This window comes from Rhipicephalus microplus, chromosome 7 (genome assembly GCF_043290135.1).
Source record: "Rhipicephalus microplus isolate Deutch F79 chromosome 7, USDA_Rmic, whole genome shotgun sequence".
In the NCBI taxonomy this organism is placed as follows: domain Eukaryota; kingdom Metazoa; phylum Arthropoda; class Arachnida; order Ixodida; family Ixodidae; genus Rhipicephalus; species Rhipicephalus microplus.
In genome coordinates, this window is record NC_134706.1 from 8,103,954 (window position 1) to 8,122,714 (window position 18,761).

General features: G+C 47.1%; 1 protein-coding gene across 6 annotated transcripts in view; it reads right to left on the reverse strand.

Moving 5' to 3' along the window:
- Arpc1 (Actin-related protein 2/3 complex, subunit 1A) overlaps positions 1-18,761 on the reverse strand; it is a 40,327-nt gene that overhangs the window by 16,235 nt on the left and 5,331 nt on the right. Inside the window, exons 1-6 of one of the 6 annotated variants that reach the window (XM_037431276.2) lie at positions 18,501-18,686; positions 16,488-16,572; positions 14,225-14,506; positions 8,351-8,528; positions 7,631-7,740; positions 3,592-3,770 (exon numbers count right to left, since the gene is read on the reverse strand). In XM_037431276.2, coding sequence (XP_037287173.2) covers positions 3,592-3,770; positions 7,631-7,740; positions 8,351-8,528; positions 14,225-14,506; positions 16,488-16,551 — 813 coding nt within the window. In that variant the 5' untranslated portion in view covers positions 16,552-16,572; positions 18,501-18,686. Of the gene's footprint in view, positions 1-3,591; positions 3,771-7,630; positions 7,741-8,350; positions 8,529-14,224; positions 14,507-16,487; positions 16,573-16,978; positions 17,410-17,455; positions 17,780-18,115; positions 18,404-18,500; positions 18,687-18,761 lie in introns of those variants that run through there. The other 5 variants (XM_037431274.2, XM_037431275.2, XM_075868607.1 and 2 more) reach the window with 5 other exon arrangements.

Below are 18,761 nucleotides of genomic sequence, written 5' to 3' on the forward strand. Positions count from 1 at the left end.
TTGCCCCCCCCCCCCCCCCCCCCGCTACCCCACCGACCCTGATAATTCGCGATTCAATAATTCGACTCGGCATGCCCTCCGCACGCGTGCGGAAGCGTAAAAACGGCTGTTATCGTATTTTTCTGCATATAATTCGCCCCTGCATATAATCCGCACCCCCACTTTCAGCTCACCGAGAAAGAAAAAAATCCTCGCGTATTGCCCGCACATTTGATATACAGGAAAGGCTGCACAAAAGCTACTGCTCAAGCAACATAGCACATAAGTAGACAGAAAAAGCTTTATTTAGCAAGCAGAATACGCTGTCTGCAAAGCCAGTCACAATTCACTCACTGTCGCTGCTCTCGCTAGAGCTATCACTTGAGCCGCAGTCCTCACTATTATGCACAAGGTCATCTTCTGTTCCATCCATGTTGTTAGTGATGCAACATTTCTTGAAACTTTTTCGCACCATCTCACCTGGAATAGCCTTCCATGCCTCGACAATCCACTTGCAGAATAGGGCAATATCAGGCCTTCGGACTCGTCCTGTCGGCGTCAAGTCGTAGCAGCCTTCGGCCGTCCACTCGGCGTAATAGCGCTTGACATGCGCTTTGAAGGGCTTGTTAAGCGACACATCTAGAGGCTGAAACATTGGCATCATTCCACCGGGTATAACAACTAAGTCGGTGCCGTTGCGTAAAACGTGGTCCTTCACTTCCTCAGTTGTGTGGCCGCGGAACGAGTCAAGAACGAGCATGGACCTCTTTGCGAGCATCGCACCGGGCCTCTTCTCCCATACCATCTTGATCCAGTCTACGAACAAGTCACTGTTCATCCACGCGTTCTCGTGTGCGCGCACCACCACACCGGCAGGCAAATGAACCTTTGGTAGAGTTTTCCTTTTCAAGAAGACATACGGTCGCCGTTGCGTGCCGTCGGCGAGGGCACAAAGCAAGACTGATGCGCAGTTTCGTGTTCCCGCCGGTCAGCACGCTCACCGAACTGCTGCTCGTCTTCTCAATCGTTGTGTCCAACGGCATTTCAAAATAAACAGGAGTTTCATCCGCATTGCCGATTTGAGAGAAAATGTAATTGTGCTGCTTTCGCAGGCCAATTACATATCTCTGGTACTTGAGCAGCTTCTCCTCATAAGAAGCCAGCAAGCGTTGACATATTGTAGTCCGCCGTCTGATTAAGAGCCCTTGCCGCTTCATAAAGCGGTGCAGCCATCCGCGGCTCGCACTGAACTCGTGAGGTAGGCCTAGCTCCCTCGAAAGTCACCGCGCTTCTACTTGGACCATCTCGGTCGATACGGCGTGACCCCTGCTTCTCACATCTTCGATGAACTTTACTAGCTCCGCCTCCAGCTCAGGGTAGACACCGGTCTTGGAGCCACGAAATGACCTACGGTCGCGGTGCGCGGCTTGCAGGCGCTCTTTCTTCTTTCTCCACAGTCGCACGCAGGACTCAACCACATCGTGCTGTCTTCCCGCTTCGCGATTTCCAAATTCCTCGGTGACGGCGATGATCTTAAGCTTTTGCTGTGCCGTGAAGGCCTGCCGCTGTACGCTACTCATGGTGACAGAACAGATCGACTTAGGCTTGGCAAACGGCTCGAGATGTGGAGAACTAGCGGTATCAGCGAGATAAAGAGCGCTCACACTCGACGACAACTTGACAGCACCAGCCCTTCTAGTACACTGTAACAGTACCCTGGAAACAACAGAACCGAAATGCATGCCTGCTACCGCGTCAAAAAGTAGTACATTAATTTACTGATAATATCTCTATAGGCACTATAACATCTCATTTGCCTTGCTGAAATAAATACTGCTCTAATTATTATGGAACTTACTTTATTTATTATGGAACTTTCTTAGGCAGCACCACCTTTTCGGCAAGCCCTTTACAAAAGTAAACATGGCGTCCGTGACGTAGGGACATGTGGAGGGTCACTGAGTGGCCGCGAACGTCCAAAAAATATACTTGTGGTGTGACAGTGAGATTTTACACTGAACAATCGAATTGTCTCTCCCCAAATGTTTTTCTAAATGCTTCAACGATGCAAGCAAGCGAAACCAAAATCGGCCACAAGCTGCCGTGCTACTTGCGGAGCAACACGAATTTGCGGAAACCGCCTCCATAGCCTTCGCTGCATTGTTAAGGGGCTTCACAGCACAACACTCATTGCTGTGAAGCAGCACTACAGGAAAAACCCCGCGTATTATCTGCACCTCCACTTTGTCACTGAAATTTTTGGGTTTTTGGTGTGGGTTATACGCGCGAAAATACGGTAATTAGCGCAGCACACATCGCGAAATATCAAAGTCAGTGAGGCCACGCAAACACGCTGGCGCAACAAAACGATTCTTTGATCACGGCCGCCAATGCATTGAACACTGTGGCGCGCGCAGGCACTCTCTGAAGCTTCTCTACACGCGAGTTGCGCGTTTCGCGGACCTTTCAAGCAAGCTACCTGACCTGCCTCCTTCCCGCATGTTTTGGTTTTCAAGGTCGACTTTCTGCTGTATCCTCTCCTCTCCTCACGCTATCGCAACTCCTTGCCCTTTTCTCGCAAATCTGCTCTCCTAACGACTCCTTAGCCTGTCTCCGCCGCTCCGCGACGCCAGCCACGCTGGCTCGAATTCAGAAGTTTCGTTTTCCGACTACGAACTGACTCAGAGCTGTACCACGCGTTCTGGCATATGTTTCGCGTGCACAAGTCTTTCTCGCTCTTGGTGTGCGCGTGTGTGGTCAGGATGACTGACGAGAGGTCTTGCACGCTTTTTCCTGCCGCTGAACACAACGTCGAAAGTAGGACCGCTTGGATTAGGAGCCGCGCTGCAGAGCCCTTGACCACCTAGCAGCCAACTTGCCGCTTCGAGCGTCCCGGTATTCAGCTGTGGAGACGGAAAATATTTGGTGGGCGGCGGTGACGACTATTGCGCGCGAAACTGTTTTCGCGAGGCCGACTTTGTCAACGTCGAGCCTGATGCCGAGCCTGAAGCTTCTGAACAGGACCACAGCGGCGGCGATTTGTGGCAGCACGTCGTCGACATCTGTTCTGATGGTTTCATTACGGCCGATGATGATGCCGACACTGTGTAACCGTGAACAGATTAGGGCATAGTGAAGTACGTGGCAAAAGCAATTGAAGGAATCGGATTGCGAGAACGACGAAACTTTGGACCCAGTGCCTCATGCAGCTTATGCCATGGACCTCGGCGAAGAGAATGCTGCTGTTTGAAATAAACTTGGGACCGCCCTTATCGCTCCTGCTCTTCAAAACACGTGCATCACAGACTTCTTTGGGCAAAAAATTTTGTGTTTTCACTTGCAACTTTTTAAAAAGTTGTGTTTTATTTACTACGAACTTCGGGATACAGCGAATGAATGCCGCGTCAGCCTCAGGTTCGTTATAAGCGGGCTCGGCTGTATTCGAGTATTCACACACCCTTAGTTGTGTCAGCTAGTCCAGTCCAGTTTAGTCTAGCCCAGTTTTTACCTGTGTCTTGTGTTTTCTGCCTATCTTTATCTATTCTGACAATGTACTAACTAGCCCAGTTCATTGCCTTCGTTCTCAAGCTGAGGTGACAAAAGAATACTCACAGAAACCAGCAACCTTGTCGGGGATATCCAGAGGCAAGACAGAAACGGCAGGTACCGCGTGCGCACAAAAGTGATCGCCTGTCCCTGTTGGGCATCCGCGACACATATGCTCGAGTCGTGGCCCACCCAGGCCAGCCGGGTGCCGTCTCCCGAGAAACACACCGAGTGCACCCAGCCGACTGCAAAAGAGCGTGTCACCGAACGTCAGGGCGCAGCACTTATCGATGGGGATGTGCGAACACTTCTAACATTCAGAAATGTTACACTCATAATTTGATTTCGTTTCAACATGAATGTAAGTTATCCCGAATTTCGAAGCATTCAATATGAACGGACAAATCTTCAGCCAAATCTAAGCAGCTGAAAGGGTGATTTTACTGCAGCGTGGGCCTGCTACGCCATGAAACTACCTATCCAGGAGAAATCTACAATGCCACAAAGTAATACTTCCAAGGTTAAAGTGCAGAAATTACCTGCACCTACATTAATCACTTTCTTTTTTCTGAGTTTAAAGGTGTGTTAAGAGGACTTACATGCACTAGGTATGCCAAATTTCAAAACATACTTTATCACTAATAACTTAATTGTGCTCTATACAAATTCAAATCCTGCCACTTTTCGAATTTGCTTGCAGTTCAAAACAAGAAAGTAACCATTGAATGTTGTTCATCCAATTCTTCAAAACATTGTGCAAGTTAGTTAGGTTATGATAGAAATTCCCCTTTTATAACACGTGATAGATACCATTTAAACTATTCAATTTGAAATTATTTGATTAAATCACTACTTGCTTCACAACTCAAGCTTACTATTTTCCATCCCGAGTTATCTACATGTACTGTGAGCAGAAACAGTGAGCTGGACTTATTATGGAAGAGCCTTTTGTAGGAAATCTTGGGTTTTAACAATTACAGGTACGATGGCAGACTACAATGTTGCAGCAGCACCCGACAAAACAACAAACAAAAAACGCGCACTAGTTTTCAAATGCTCCAAATCTCAAAGTCCCAGGATGGCAGGTATGCACATGTGAATGTTTAATCATAACACAAGTTAGTACGTTGTCTCAGGTCATATCTGTTGGCACATCTGATGATTAAAAAATACTGGCGTCCTCTCAAGTTTGAATTGTTGAGTTGACTGTATACACGTTTAGTAGGCATACAGTGGAATCTCAACTATTCTACTTTAGGGGACCACCCAAAAGTGTCGTATAATCGAAAAACTAATAATATAGAAGGTGACGCTCAGCCTTGACCCCCCACTCCCCCCCCCCCCCCTCCCCCCAAAGAAAAGGGTACAGACCGCCTGAATAAGCCCACGGCACGACCCAGTGCTTCACCAAGGAAGGTAGATTGAATTATTTTGAAAATGGCAACATTACTTAGTTGGAGGATGTCTGATTGAATCTTTATTGGGAACTTAAAAAACGAATGCATCGCGTGTCTTTCTCCAAATAAATCAAGTTCCAAAATTGCTCGTGCGGGAAAACCGAAACCACGTAGACAACAGCCTCCTGTCAGAAAAGTCAGACAAAGTGTCATTGCAATCACATAATAGCGCCAGAGTTTGCGTAGGATGCTTTTGTGACCGACTTAGCTGTGCGTGTTACAATTTGTTGCCTTGCGAAATGCAACTGGCGATGCCCTGCTGCTGTTATGAACGTTCATGTTAAGTGGAAGTTAATTTGTATGATTGAAATACATACCTGCCAAGCTCAAGGATTCTGAATCCGGGATATTTCCGCAACGTAGGGGCGGGGGGGGGGGGGGGGGGGGGGATTGACACGCTGGATTCTTTTTTTTCCTTTTTTTGCGCCAAAAAAAAAAAAAAGACATCGCGCAAGAACAGTTGGGGGGGAGTAAATCGCAGGCGCCAACATCGGCGTTGCGGTCTTATAATGGCTTGGAGTGGCCGAACACACTAAGGTGAGAGTCTCAAAAGAGTGCAAATACTCCCGAAATTTCGCACCATCAAAACAACTAGCAAAATTTATTTCCGTCAAAACAACTCGCGTATGTCTTCCAGGGATACACGTGAACAGATGGGATGGCGCAGCTGGCTGCCGCGAAAGCGCGTGTCAAAGCTTTGGCTTTGCTCGCTACTAGACTCTTTGGGCAGGAACACCAATATGCTTCCAGCCCTTTTTTTTACGACTTTACTGCCCTTAATCTATCGCTGCGTTAGCCACATGCCCTCGGAGCTCGTAGATCGCTATCGCGCCGCCGCACCTGTGGCCGTTTTATATCCGTCAGCGCTGGCTGCGCACGTGCCTTTAAAACTAAGTCGTTTTATGCCATGCATGATCGCATCTACCGCGGTCTTGTTCACAGAGTTTGCGGAAAGAAGCGTTGCTTTGACTGGTCGAGCGTCGGACGCACGCACACTTTTCAAGTACTGTTAGTAACTTCGTTGCCATACTTGATCATGTCAAGAAAGACCGCGATTTATTCCACAGCGATTGTGGCAACAACCACATGCTCTGTAGAAGACAATGCGTGCGCTGGTCGCACGCGTAATTCTGAAACTTCAAGCATGCTGATTGTTATGTGGGGTTTAACGTCCCAAAACCACCATATGATTATGAGAGATGCCGTAGTGGAGGGCTCCGGAAATTTCGACCACCTGGGGTTCTTTAACGTGCACCCAAATCTGAGCACACGGGCCTACAACATTTCAACTTCAAGCATGCTGCTCTCGGTCGGCCTTCGTACGACAGTTTCGGTACTGAAGTTCACATCACACGCCGCGTTTTGGAAAAGGGTTCGGAAACTTCGAATTTCGGCTCAATGGACCCAGTAGAATTTGGCTGGGGAATTTTACGGATTCATATCTGCCGCAGTTTCGCATCACTGAGACTACTGCATGTTTAGATGAGTGCCTCCTAAATTAGTTTATGATAAAATGCGGTGGGTTCGCAAAAAGCCTGGTGTGAACTGACCGGCATTTTCGTCAATACAGCCAGACCACACAAAAAAAACTCGATTTACGGGATATTTTCTTGACAACCGTACAAACAAAAGAAACGGTCAAAACCCAAAAGTCTCCCAGACAATCAGGAAGACTTAGCAGGTATGAAAATGGCTGTGTCACGTCCTTTCAAGTGCTTCACCCTCACATCGACTTTGTTCTGCAGAATCGTGCTCAATGTACTCCAAGGAATATCGAATGCTTCTGCGACCGACAATTTTTTTTCACCAGTCCCCACCCACAAATGATGTCGGTTTTTGTTGTCAAGTCCAAGTTCCGCTTTTTCACATCCCTGGCAACTAGTGTCAACAAATACCGCACACACCGTGACCATGCTGGTTGTGCAAAGCAAGCGCAACTTAGAAACGTGGGAGCAGCTAGAGGACAATATGGAAGCACGCTGCAAACAAAAAAAAGCTACGATGGCAACATAACATGGGTGGCTGCTTTTGTCGAAACATGCTCTCGGTGACGGCAATGGCACTTGGGCTTTCATAGCATGCAGTCGCGACATTGATTAAAAATAAAAAGGAGAAAACAGAGAAGGCAAGAAGAAAAACCAGAGCGCACAGTTTGCAAAGGTATGGCTTTTGAGATCGGAAGTAGCCACTATTTCACCAGACATCGATGAAAGGTCTCGAAGGCTATGCTATTGGGGATCGCATCTTTGTGTGCGTGGATGTGGACACATTTCCGATGCACACGCACGAAGACGCTCCTTGACTTCTTCACAAGGCAGCCGAATCTTGGTTTTTCTTATGGCTCCAGCGCGCCAGAGCATTCGATATATCGAACGTGTCGGAGCAGGAGTATTCAATATACGTACATGCGCAATATACTTCTACGTAAGATATTCAATAAAATTTTTCAGCAGTTCGATATAGCCAATAATTCTATATATCGGAGTTTGATATACCCGGGATCGACTGTATTCGATTGTAGTGTGATGGTCGACTTCAGGTAGCGAAAATCTCGAAAAAGATGCGTGATAAATTTAAGTAAATATGGTATTAAAAATTTCCACACTGCAATTTCAGTGTGACCACACACAGTAATCGACGACACTTACTGCCACTGGCAGACAGTTCGGCCACTAGACTCCCGAATGAGGCAGTCTTGTCCCCCCAGGGTGTTGGCTCGGGAGCGCTGTCCACCTCCTTGATGTACGCAGAGAACACCCTGCACACATAGAAACGCACATCAACGAAAGTATGAAAACGGCAGGTTTTCTCTAGCATCCCACCTTTCTCCAGAATTCACACACTCCATCTACAGATGAACATATATTATGGACAAAAATACAGCTAACCAGAGAGTTTTAGAATAACTTACCCCGAACCTTGCATACGCATTTTTCTTGGGTTGTTGCCACTTTGCATGCATCATACGGTTACCACTTTTTACCAACTGCATGGTTACCAACTGCATGCATCCAAGCATTCACCTAAGCTCTATTGCATTGATCTTGTGGAGATATGGTAACTTGTGTACTGGTTCACGAGGGATAAACTACTGTATTTACTCACGTAATGAATGCACTCGCATAATAAACGCACCCTTAACTTCACTCGTCAAAACTTGGATTTTTTTTTCTCCCGCTTGATACACGCACCCCCACATTCGTCCGTGGCAGTTCCGTTAACCTACACCTGGTACCTCTTTGCCCATTGGATCTCTTCCGTTTTTTATTATGCCGATCCCCCTCGGTCACTTCTTCTCGCTCCCTCCCCCCTGCTTCGCCTGCTGATGCACGCCGTATTGTTTTTCTATCTATTGAGGCAGTGCCAACCTGGTGCGGAAGTCCGTGGAGCCACAGGCCAGCAGGCAGTTGTTGGGGTGCCAGTCGACCGAGGTAACAGTTGACTTGATGGGCTTCTTGATGTGCTTGCTCACCCACCAGTTGTGGTCCTCCTCAAAGTAGCACACCGACACTAGCTTGGCACCAGAACCCACTGCAAACTTGTTTTCTGCACAGGAAACAATGTCGCTTTGAAAACTTAGAGCCATGGGCCGCCACTTCTATGCCTCTCCAGAGTGAACCTCATGAATGAAGTCAGAATGCATACAATCCTTCATGTCGTTCTTATCCTCGAGAGGCCTTTATTCTGCCACAATAAAACAATTAAGAAGCCTTAACATAAAAAGTTTTCCCTTAGCATTTGTTTGTAATGCTGGTACAATGTATTTATATGACTCAAACATATTTGTTCTGCAAGCATGGGTAATTAGCCTGTCTGTGTACTATCACCCCCTGTGAAGTCGTTCTCACCTCATGATGCACACATCCCGTGGATTAGTTGCAGTAAGCTTGAAAGGATCCCGCACAAAAATTGGAAGAACAGACGAAAGCATCTAAATTCCGTATTTTTGGGCTATTGTTGGTGCATGGTGGCCATGCGAGAGCAACCCCAAGTCGTGATGTCTCATTCTCAGAGGCACACGCAGGGTGCACATGTCCCTACCCTTCTCTTTTCTTTCTTCACGTCTCCTTTCACATTCTGCACTCCCCCTTCCACAACTTCAGCAGAGAGCATTTCTCACTACCGTAGCTGCTCGCTATGGTTTTTGGAACCATAGTGGGAGTTGAGCGTACTGGGAGTTGGGAGAGACGTGGGCGACGATGGGCAATGTTTCCAACGAGTTGCAACTTCACCAAACGTCACCTCCTCTAGTTCACAGCGCGGCCACTAGACCCGTGGTGCAAGATTAGCACTGTGGCACCAGGAGTGTCATCTGGCGGGACAGAAGTCAGGATGGTGCACAGGGAAAAGCAGCAAGGCTCTTTTAGGATTTGGCAATGTGCGTGGATGGTCCGCTCTTGGGGAGACCCATTGGCCTGACGCGAAGAGTTGTATCCACGGGCCCTCATAGTGAATCTGACATTGGCAAAGCTGCACTTGTGGTACATTGTATATGTTATGTTTTCTATGTATTGGGTTGGCATTAGGTATCTGGTTATTTTGTGTTACTAGTCAGGTATCGACTTGGCTGGCAAGCTCGCTGCTGTAAAAGCAGCAGCTATGTGTTCTTCTGCTCAATGGTGTCGACTGTGTCAGTGTGATCCAAGGGTGCGCCTCTTTCCAGACCCCACAAGCCCTGTGGTTGGGACATGCCTTTCAAGTGTGGGGCCCTAGGTTCAAAATATAGCACTGCCAAGAAAGTTAGTTTTGTATTATGCACCTATTCCTTTCTAGCAATTCATCTTGTGTGAGAGATGGGCAGACAGATTACCTATTGAGCAAGCACCAAAATGCTCACGATTATAAAACAGCGGCTACTGAGAGCCCGCCCTTATGAGTTAGATTAGCATGAAAATGTAAGAGAAAAGCCTGACAGTAGTTGCAAAACACGTTCAAAGAGGTCCACTGACTGTGTCACACACCAAACTGCACGGAAACTTCAAACATACGACCTGCTCAATGTGCATAAAACATGCTGTTTTACTGCTTGCTTTATTTATTTTTTATTTCAAAATACTGCAGGCCAACTTGGTCCTAGCAGGAGGGGCAGTACACATATAAGAATAAAATACAAGGATGGCTTAATACATAAAATGATACAATTTGGAAATAATTTGTGCATATAAAAATTGAAGCATAAAATTAAAAATGCTCATACATAGAGAATATAAAGCAGCATCAACACTAAGGAAACAAATATTCTAACAAAACATATGCTCTTCCAGAGCTTCGACGAAGTTTGGCGACGTAATTACTGAATCTGGCAGTCTGTTCCAATCCTCTATTGTTTTAAGAAAGACGCTATATAGGAATGACTTAGTTTTAGCAAAACTCGCTTTCAGTGCATGAGGTTGTGTGTCTTGTGTTAACAGGACGAAGGTATGATGAGTCCCCTACATTTGAGCCACCAGCCAATATGTTATGTAGGAACTTCATGCGATGAAACTTTCTTCTGGATTGTAACAAAAATATCTTGTTTTTGGTCATGAGGGCACTAGGACAATTCTTATATAATGCTTATATTTATTAAAAATGAATCTAATAGCCTTGTGCCGAATCATTTCGAGCTGATTAGTATATTCCAATGTATACTGGATCCCAAAATTGTGATGCATACTCTGATTTTGATCGCACAAAGGTGTTTACAGCAAGCAAGTGTACCTGAAGAAGATTGATTGATTGATATGTGGGGTTTAACGTCCCAAAACCACTATATGATTATGAGAGACGCCGTAGTGGAGGGCTCCGGAAATTTAGACCACCTGGGGTTCTTTAACGTGCACCCAAATCTGAGCACACGGGCCTACAACATTTCCGCCTCCATCGGAAATGCAGCCACCGCAGCCGGGATTCGAACCCGCGCCCTGCGGGTCAGCAGCCGAGTACCTTAGCCACTAGACCACCGCGGCGGGGCGTACCTGAAGAGGAGCATGATGGAGCCTTCTATGCAAGAAGCACAACATTTTAAATGCCTTCGAGCATGTCTCTGTAATATGTTTATTCCACGATAACTTATCAGTAAAGGTGATTCCAAAGTACTTGTAACTGTCAACTGTTTGAATGGGAACGCTTCTGGATAGGTACTTAAATATTATTGGGGCTTTTTTCCTAGTGATACTTTATAAAACTGTTTTCTGTACATTTAGCTGCATATTCCAAGAGTGGCACCAAGAACTTATGTTATCAATTGCTTTTGGAGCCAATCTTGGTCACCAGTAGAAGTAATTTCTTTAAAAATAATGCAGTCATCTGCAAACAGCCTTACTGACACTGATGATGAAATGCCCTTCGTTAAATCATTTGTATACATTAAAAATAACGACCCCAAAAACACTACCCTGCGGCACACCCGACCCAACAGGAAGCACCCAAGAATGGAATCGCCCGATGTAGCCTTTCACACAAGTAACGCCACATGTTGGCACATTCAGTAACTACAGGATGTGCTTCATTTCTGGCCAGCATCAGAGTCTATGCTTTGAGCTCAGAAGACAGCATGAAGCGGAGACAATAGTTTGTTGCTGAAAAGCATGAAATTCTGACGTTTACTGCTGAAAGACGGTTGTATGTAGTTGAATGGCCTTGGCAGAATAGTGGGATTGAAATGTGCATGTGCAATACATTAAACGAAACGTTTGCAGTATGCAACCTGTTTTTCAGATTTAGCATTAATGTGTTTGTGTTGTTTACGTGCTGGCAGTTTGCAAAGCTCGTTTCAAGCTGAAGCTGGCACTGCTGTAGAAGAATTCACTTTTTTCGCAGCAAATGAGCCTGTTAAATGGCTTCACTTGCCTTCAGGCAGTTTCTACAACTGAGTACAGACTAGCCCGCTTATAATGAACCTGAGCGTGACGCGGCATCCGTTCGCTGTATCCCGAAGTTCGCAGTAAATGAAACATAGCTTTTAAAAAAAGTTGCGAGTGATAACACAAACTTTTTATGCCCCAAAAAGTCCGTGATGCACGTGTTTCGAATAGCAGAAGTGATAAGGGTGGTCTCGAGTACATTTAAAACGGCAGGGTGCTCGTTCGCCGAGGCATAAGCTGCATGAGGCGCTGGCTCTCCAAAGTTTTGTCGTTCTCGCAATCCGATTCCTCCAAATCGTTCTCGCCACGTACAATGCCCCAATCTGTGCACAGTTCCACAGTGTCGGTATCATCATCGGCCGTAATTACACCATCACAACGGATGTCCCACCCGCTCTCTCAGGTCGGAGTTGACGACGCGCTGCCACAAATCGCCGCTGCAGTTCGGGAACTTCAGGCTCGGCATCGGACCCGACGTCGACAAAGTCGGCCTCGCGAAAACAGTTTCGCCCCCACGAAATATTCACCATCTCCACAGCTGAATACCGAGACGCCCGAAGCGACAAGTTGGCTGCCAGGTGGTCAACAGCTACGAGCAAGCACTCCGCAACCCGGCACCTAACGCGCGGATTACGCTCAAGCCAAGCGGTCGCACTTTTGACGTTATGTTGAGTGGCAGGAAAAAGTTGTGCTAGTCCCCCTGTCGGCCATCATGACTCCACATGCACACCAAGAGCGAGCAAGACGCGCACACGCGACACACATGCCAGAGCACGTGGAACAGCTCTGGGCCCGTTTCCAGTCAGAAAACGAAACTAATTCGAGCCAGCGTGGCCGTAGCGGTGGAGACGGGCGAAGGGGTTGTGATCAAGAGAGGTGAGCAGGCTTGCGAGAGAAGGCAAGGAGTTGCGATAAAGAGAGGGGAAGATGTGGTGGGAGGGCGGCCTTGAAAACCAAAACACACGGGAATGATGGAGGCAGGTTGAATAGCTTGCTTGAAAGGTCCGCGAAACTCGCACGTAAAAAAACCTGGAAAGAGTGCATGGCCGCCTGAATCAGTGCGCGCGGCGGCGTTCAAAGAATCGGCGGCCGTGGTCAAAAAATCGTTTCGTTGCGCCGGCGGGTTTGCGTGGCCTCATAAACTTCGATACTTCGCGATTCGTTCCGCGCAAATTAACAGTCATTTTCGCGCTTCCGCACGCACGCGGAAGGCACGTGGAAGCCGAGTGCGAAGTGAGCGAGAACAAGTCCTAAACACGAAACGAATCACAAATTATCAGAGTCGGTGGGGTAGTGTATGTGCGTGCACTAGACGCAGACTATCGGATACAGTCGGTGGCCGACGATGTTGGCAAATGGTCTGGTCACTCCAGGCCGGTGACGCCAACGACAGTACCAGCGATCAAAAACAGGGTACGTGGCCGACTGGTCTTCGAAAGATCGGTGGCAGTGTGAAAACACGGGCCTCGTCTGGTGATGCGGGGTGCTCAGAGTAGCTGGGGGACAAAGGACGGAGGGGTGCGTAACAAAAAGTGGTCGGGTAGAGCGGCAACTAGAGGGGCGCGGATGCAGGGTCGGCGTTTAACAATAAGAATATATGGGCACCTCGCGGATGCCTGATCGGTGGTCGAAATTGGTTTCCCGGGAAGTCAACAGACCGCTGACTCCATTCGCTGTAACGGATCAGCGGCGCTCGGAGACGTTCGTTGTAAGTGCAATTTTGTGCCATTGAACCAATGTATATTTTCACGGTCACGCGAATATTGTTCATTTTAAGCGAAAGTTCATTTTAAGTGGGGCCGTTATATGTGGGCTCGAATGTATACTATGGGTAACTTAACGGGGTTTTTGAGACCACTTGCCATTTCATATGTCCCTAAGCTCAACAAGAAGATCACTGTAAACAAAGCTGCAACATGTAAGTAAGCTTTCGATTTTGGTGCGCGGCTCATATTTATTTACCTTCACAATTAGTAAAAAATGAGCAAAATTGCTGCATGCGGGGATACAGGCGAGCATTTTCAGTTGTATTCCTTTTTTGAACACATATTTGATTTCGCGAAAAAACACAGACGAAGAAGAGTACACAGGACAGGCACAAAATCTTGCCTTTTTTTTTTTGCTAACACATTCATCTTTTGACATGTGACGCCCCAGTTACACCACGTAAGCGCTATCCAGCTATACTAAAACGCGTTATCCAAAATGAGAGTTTGTGGCATGGTAACACTATCACCCTATTGCTAAAATGAAATGGTCTATTGTCTAAGTGCTTTGTGCAAAAGTAAGTGCCGATGAAAAAATAGCACCTGTAGGAAGAGAGGTGAAGGCGAGAAAGAGACCGCTCTCTCATCTTCGAACTCTGCGTGGTCCAACACTGTAACAGAGTTCACTTACCGCTGGGAGACCACCGGACGCATGTGGCAGCACGGTTTATCCGCAGCAGCACCAAGGTGGGGGTCCACACGGTGGCATTGGTGCCGGGTTCCTCAGAGCCCAGGGTCCACACGTAAGCATTGCGGTCAGCAGCGCAGGTCACAATGCGGTTACTCTGCGGTGCCCAGTCGATGCTGGTCACTCGCAGGTCGTGCCGGCTGAGCGTCTGACCCAGAGACCACCCTCCGTTCGCTTCCCGCTTGTACAGCTGCACGTCTGTGCTGTTGGGACACAGTGCCACCTCTGGAAAGACGGTGAGGAGCGAAAAGTTATTGCTACTGTCGGAAATTTAAAAAAAAATGCATACCACCAAGGAGAAAGTTAGTGGCTTTTTTGTGAACATTTCTTTTGTCTCTTATCGAGCGTTCTCTGACGAGCATGTGAGGCAATGTGTGCATGCACAGTTGCTACGGTTAGGTATGTCGCGGATGTTCTGAGAATAACGTTAGTTGCGAGTAACACTTTTCCTGTTCCGTCCTTAATTATTCTTCCTTGATGATATGCGTCTTTTTGTACTTCAGTGAGCATGTACCAAATAGCCCAACAAAAAGTTTTATTAAGCTACTGTTAGAGATAAGAGTTGGATTACTGGGGCAAGTTACCGACTAGGGATTCGTGATTGCTGCTAGAGTCATCACAGATCAACTTTTTCACAACAAATGCTTCCACAAGAAAAAGAAAACCAACAGACAATGAAACCAAGGAGGATATAGAGGATGTTGCTTGTAGTACAGTTTAACCCCTTCAGACATGCTCCGAGCAGTAATTCTTGTGTTTTATATGAAATCTCTCACAAGCGGGGCACCAAGTATGCATTTTCTTAACCGCTACTTCAATGCTGGTAGGCATTTTCTCATCAACTTCTATTTCAACGGTGAACTGGTGTCTCTCGTATCCAACTGTCCATTACATCAGCATGTGTGACGAAGGGGTTAGACTGTATATCAACTGTACAGTAATAATTGTGATATAAATGAAGAAACTGAAGTAGATGCGAAGACAGCTTGCCGCCAGCAGGAACAAAACCTGCAGCCTTTGGATAACTGATAACTTGACAACAGGACGACAACCACTGCCATAGCTCAACTGGTAGAGCATCAGACGCACTACCCGAAGGTTGCAGATTTAGTGCCAGCAGCAAGTCTTTTTGTCAGCTTTTAATACTTCACATTTATATCATAGTTATTACGATACAATTAAAAGGCTATATATAATGTTACCTATACCTTTCTTGACCTGACTTTGACAGTTATCTTTAAAGTTGTTTTTAACAAATAAAAACGAGCCCTTAAATGCCCTTTTCTTTCGTTCACACAATGCCAATGATGCGTATATAGAACAGATTCCTTACACACCAGCAACACTACCAGCATTACTGTCTGTGACATTTTACAGTGAAGCTGCTCATATAACAAAGTAATCTGAAGGCCCTGGGCACTTTTCTATCAAAGCACTTGAATGTATGCACTTACACATGTAAAAATGAAAGAATTAACAGGCCTGCATGAAACGTGCAGCAGTCACAGCGAAAGGTGGAATAGCAGTTTTTCTAGAGCCTTTTTTGAACACTCTAAGGGCAACTACATACTACAGGTGAACTTGCATGACACCCGCTATGCCATAAAACTCATCAAAATTCTTGTGAAGTAGGAAAGCACCCATTACCATTTTGCCAATATTCATTCTTCGGAAAAACGGGCTACCCTCTTAAGGCATTGCGTACACTTTGCTGATGCTGTGGCTGATGACAAAGAACCATTGATGAGCCTTGTGTGATAGGTTCAAAGGATTCCACAACCTACTCGTTACAGTATTTGCATTGTGCGATGCCTGGTTATTATTCCTCTCTTATAAAATGCTTTAGTGCACATGTTAGCGCTATGCCTTCGCCGACATGAAGCCTGCATAGGTTCTGGTTGGAAAGGATTGCCAAGCAGCGGTGCAGCTCTGTGGCAGAATATTGGGCTGGCCCGCAGAGGGCCCCAGTTCCAGGATATATTTTTGTTTCATTTTTTTTTTACATCTTACTTCAAGCGATCGTGGTTACGGACACAGGCGACAAACTACTACAGCACCAATGACTGCCATTGTAGTCTCATAACAGCTTTCGCTGTAAAAAGTAGAGAGCTGCAACTTAGTGTTGTCCCTAGCATTTTGCTCCCTCTGTGTACTAATCTTGTGATGGAACTTGCGCACATAACGGGCAGAACCTCCATAGGCCTACCTGTGCGATTCTCGTTCCATGCATGGCAGCTGATGGGCTCCACACCAAAACTGTGTACGTCCATGGTCTGTGAGCGGAGGAGTCACTGCATGAAACGTGTGCATAGGGTTAATATATATCTCGCGTAATGTCATCGTAGCGTTGCATGAAGGCTCATTGTTCGTGTATAGAGTTAGACAGAATGAGAATGCATCTGCTCCCATTAGCCAAAGTCTGCGAGTACCTCGACAAATGTGACAAGGTTTCTACATAATTGTTGACATTTAACAACCAGAATCATAACGCACACAGCCAGGCTTGCAACCGGCCCGTGCAAGATGGCAGTATTGTTTGGAGCAACACAAATCGTGACCCACGCAGCGCGGTTCACGCCTAGTCAGGCATGACCCAAGCGGCTGCGCATCGCTGCTTGTGTCTGGGTCGACCTACTAATGAATGACGCACCACCTTTATGCCAGGTTGTACTGACAAACAAATCAAGTTAGACTTACCGCAGCAGCACACTCTGGAAGCTTCAAAACACCAGTTAAACTAAAGAGAAAAGGGTGTTTGTGGGTTCCCTTGGTGGAGCTTGTGAACACGAGGAGCAAATGTGATATGTCGCTTGAATGGGAAATGAAAAAATACAGAGGCTAACTTAGAAAAAAGCAAGATTGTGATCCGCTTGAAGTTTTTGTGTTTCTAGGAAGAAAAAAGAGCAATACTTTTTTGCTGTTCTTTGAGGGAGGCTGTCCTTAATGGTTGACAGAAAGCTAGCAGTTCTGAATCAAGAGTGTGAGTCGAACAATTACTCTAATGTTAATGGTAGTTTGAAACCTTGAAACGACAAAGTATGCGGGTTTCTGTTCAGTTAACTAATGACAGGCCGTGAAAAACCTGTAAGCTCAAAAAAAAAAGGATTCACTCATCACAACGACAGGAAAAGTATGGCGGGACAATACAACGGGTCTGACAGTGATAAGCAGTACCGCGAGCCCAGCTGGAAACACACACTGACGCATTCTTCGCTGCCACTTCCTCACCGCCTCGTTTGCGCACGGCGTAACAAGTTCGATCAGCTATCCGAGACTACGGCTAGGCGACGCCGAGGAAGTGATACATCCAGCGGCTTTTCCGTCCAGCGGAAAAGCTCCTGTCGTCACAAGCCGCCCACTCTCACCGTCCCTTTTCCGGCCCCAAACACGGCGGCTTGTTAAAGCCGCAATTGGAGCACAAAGCAAAAGGCTACACGACACAACGAGCACGTCATTCGGGCCGCTTAGGGCACGTTTAAAATTGGTTTTCTCGCCCTCGGCGCCACAGTCTAAACACTCCGGTCGAGGTGGTTACGTCACGGCCGGATCCACAACGCTGAATCACCGCCAGATTTCAGCGCAGCAGCTTGAAACGGCCGAAATCACCAAGTGCCGCGGCGCGCTTTGAAGCGCGTCACATCGCCGGATGATGACCTGGCTCACAATCGGCATTTCCAAAAGGCCTTCCGCAGTTCGCAAGCACCGAGCAGATAAGACCGACGCAATGTAACGGTGCACGGTTTCTCTGGGCTCAACGTGTTTTCTAAGGAAGTATGTACAAGTTCGAGCAACGAAATGCGATCTCAATCGAAGTGAGCAGTCTGACGAACACACCTGTCATCCAGTCGAGGCAGGTGTCGGTGCGTTCGGCATTACTTTTCGGACTGCGCGAAGAACAGCAGCCCACCGGTGTCGAATACCTGTTGCGCTCCGGCTGAGACTGTGAAAACTACGCTACCGCACCAACAGTAGACGGAAGAAGCTACGAGGGAAGAGCGCGATGTCACTCGAGGCAAAGACGAAGCCGCGCCCAGTGCAAAGATTGCGACTCGTATCACCGGAACGGTAGCACATCCTTCGTCGGCAAACATTTAGGCCTAGTGCGCTTTGCGGGGGAGTAACCCATCACACAGTTCTGCAGACAGCTCGGCTTGAAAGTAGCGATTTCTACGAGACGCAACCGTCCGGATTAATGTGCGGCGATCGAGGCGCTTCTTACCTTTGCGTCCGGCAGTCTAGACATGAAAGCGGGTACCGATTGTTGATGGAAATCGAACGAGTTTCGTCGACCGGGGAGCTTGCCTCCGCGGTCTCGGCGATAAAAAAAAAGTGACTTGTATTTTGGTTCGTGTTGGCTTCGCCGGCGGATACCGGAGCGGCTAACGCGTAGCCAAGTGCGCGTGGCGCACCGTGGTTTTGGAATATTTTACACGCCTATCAAAACTTGTACAAAGTTATTTCGTTGACGTTTGTAATAATA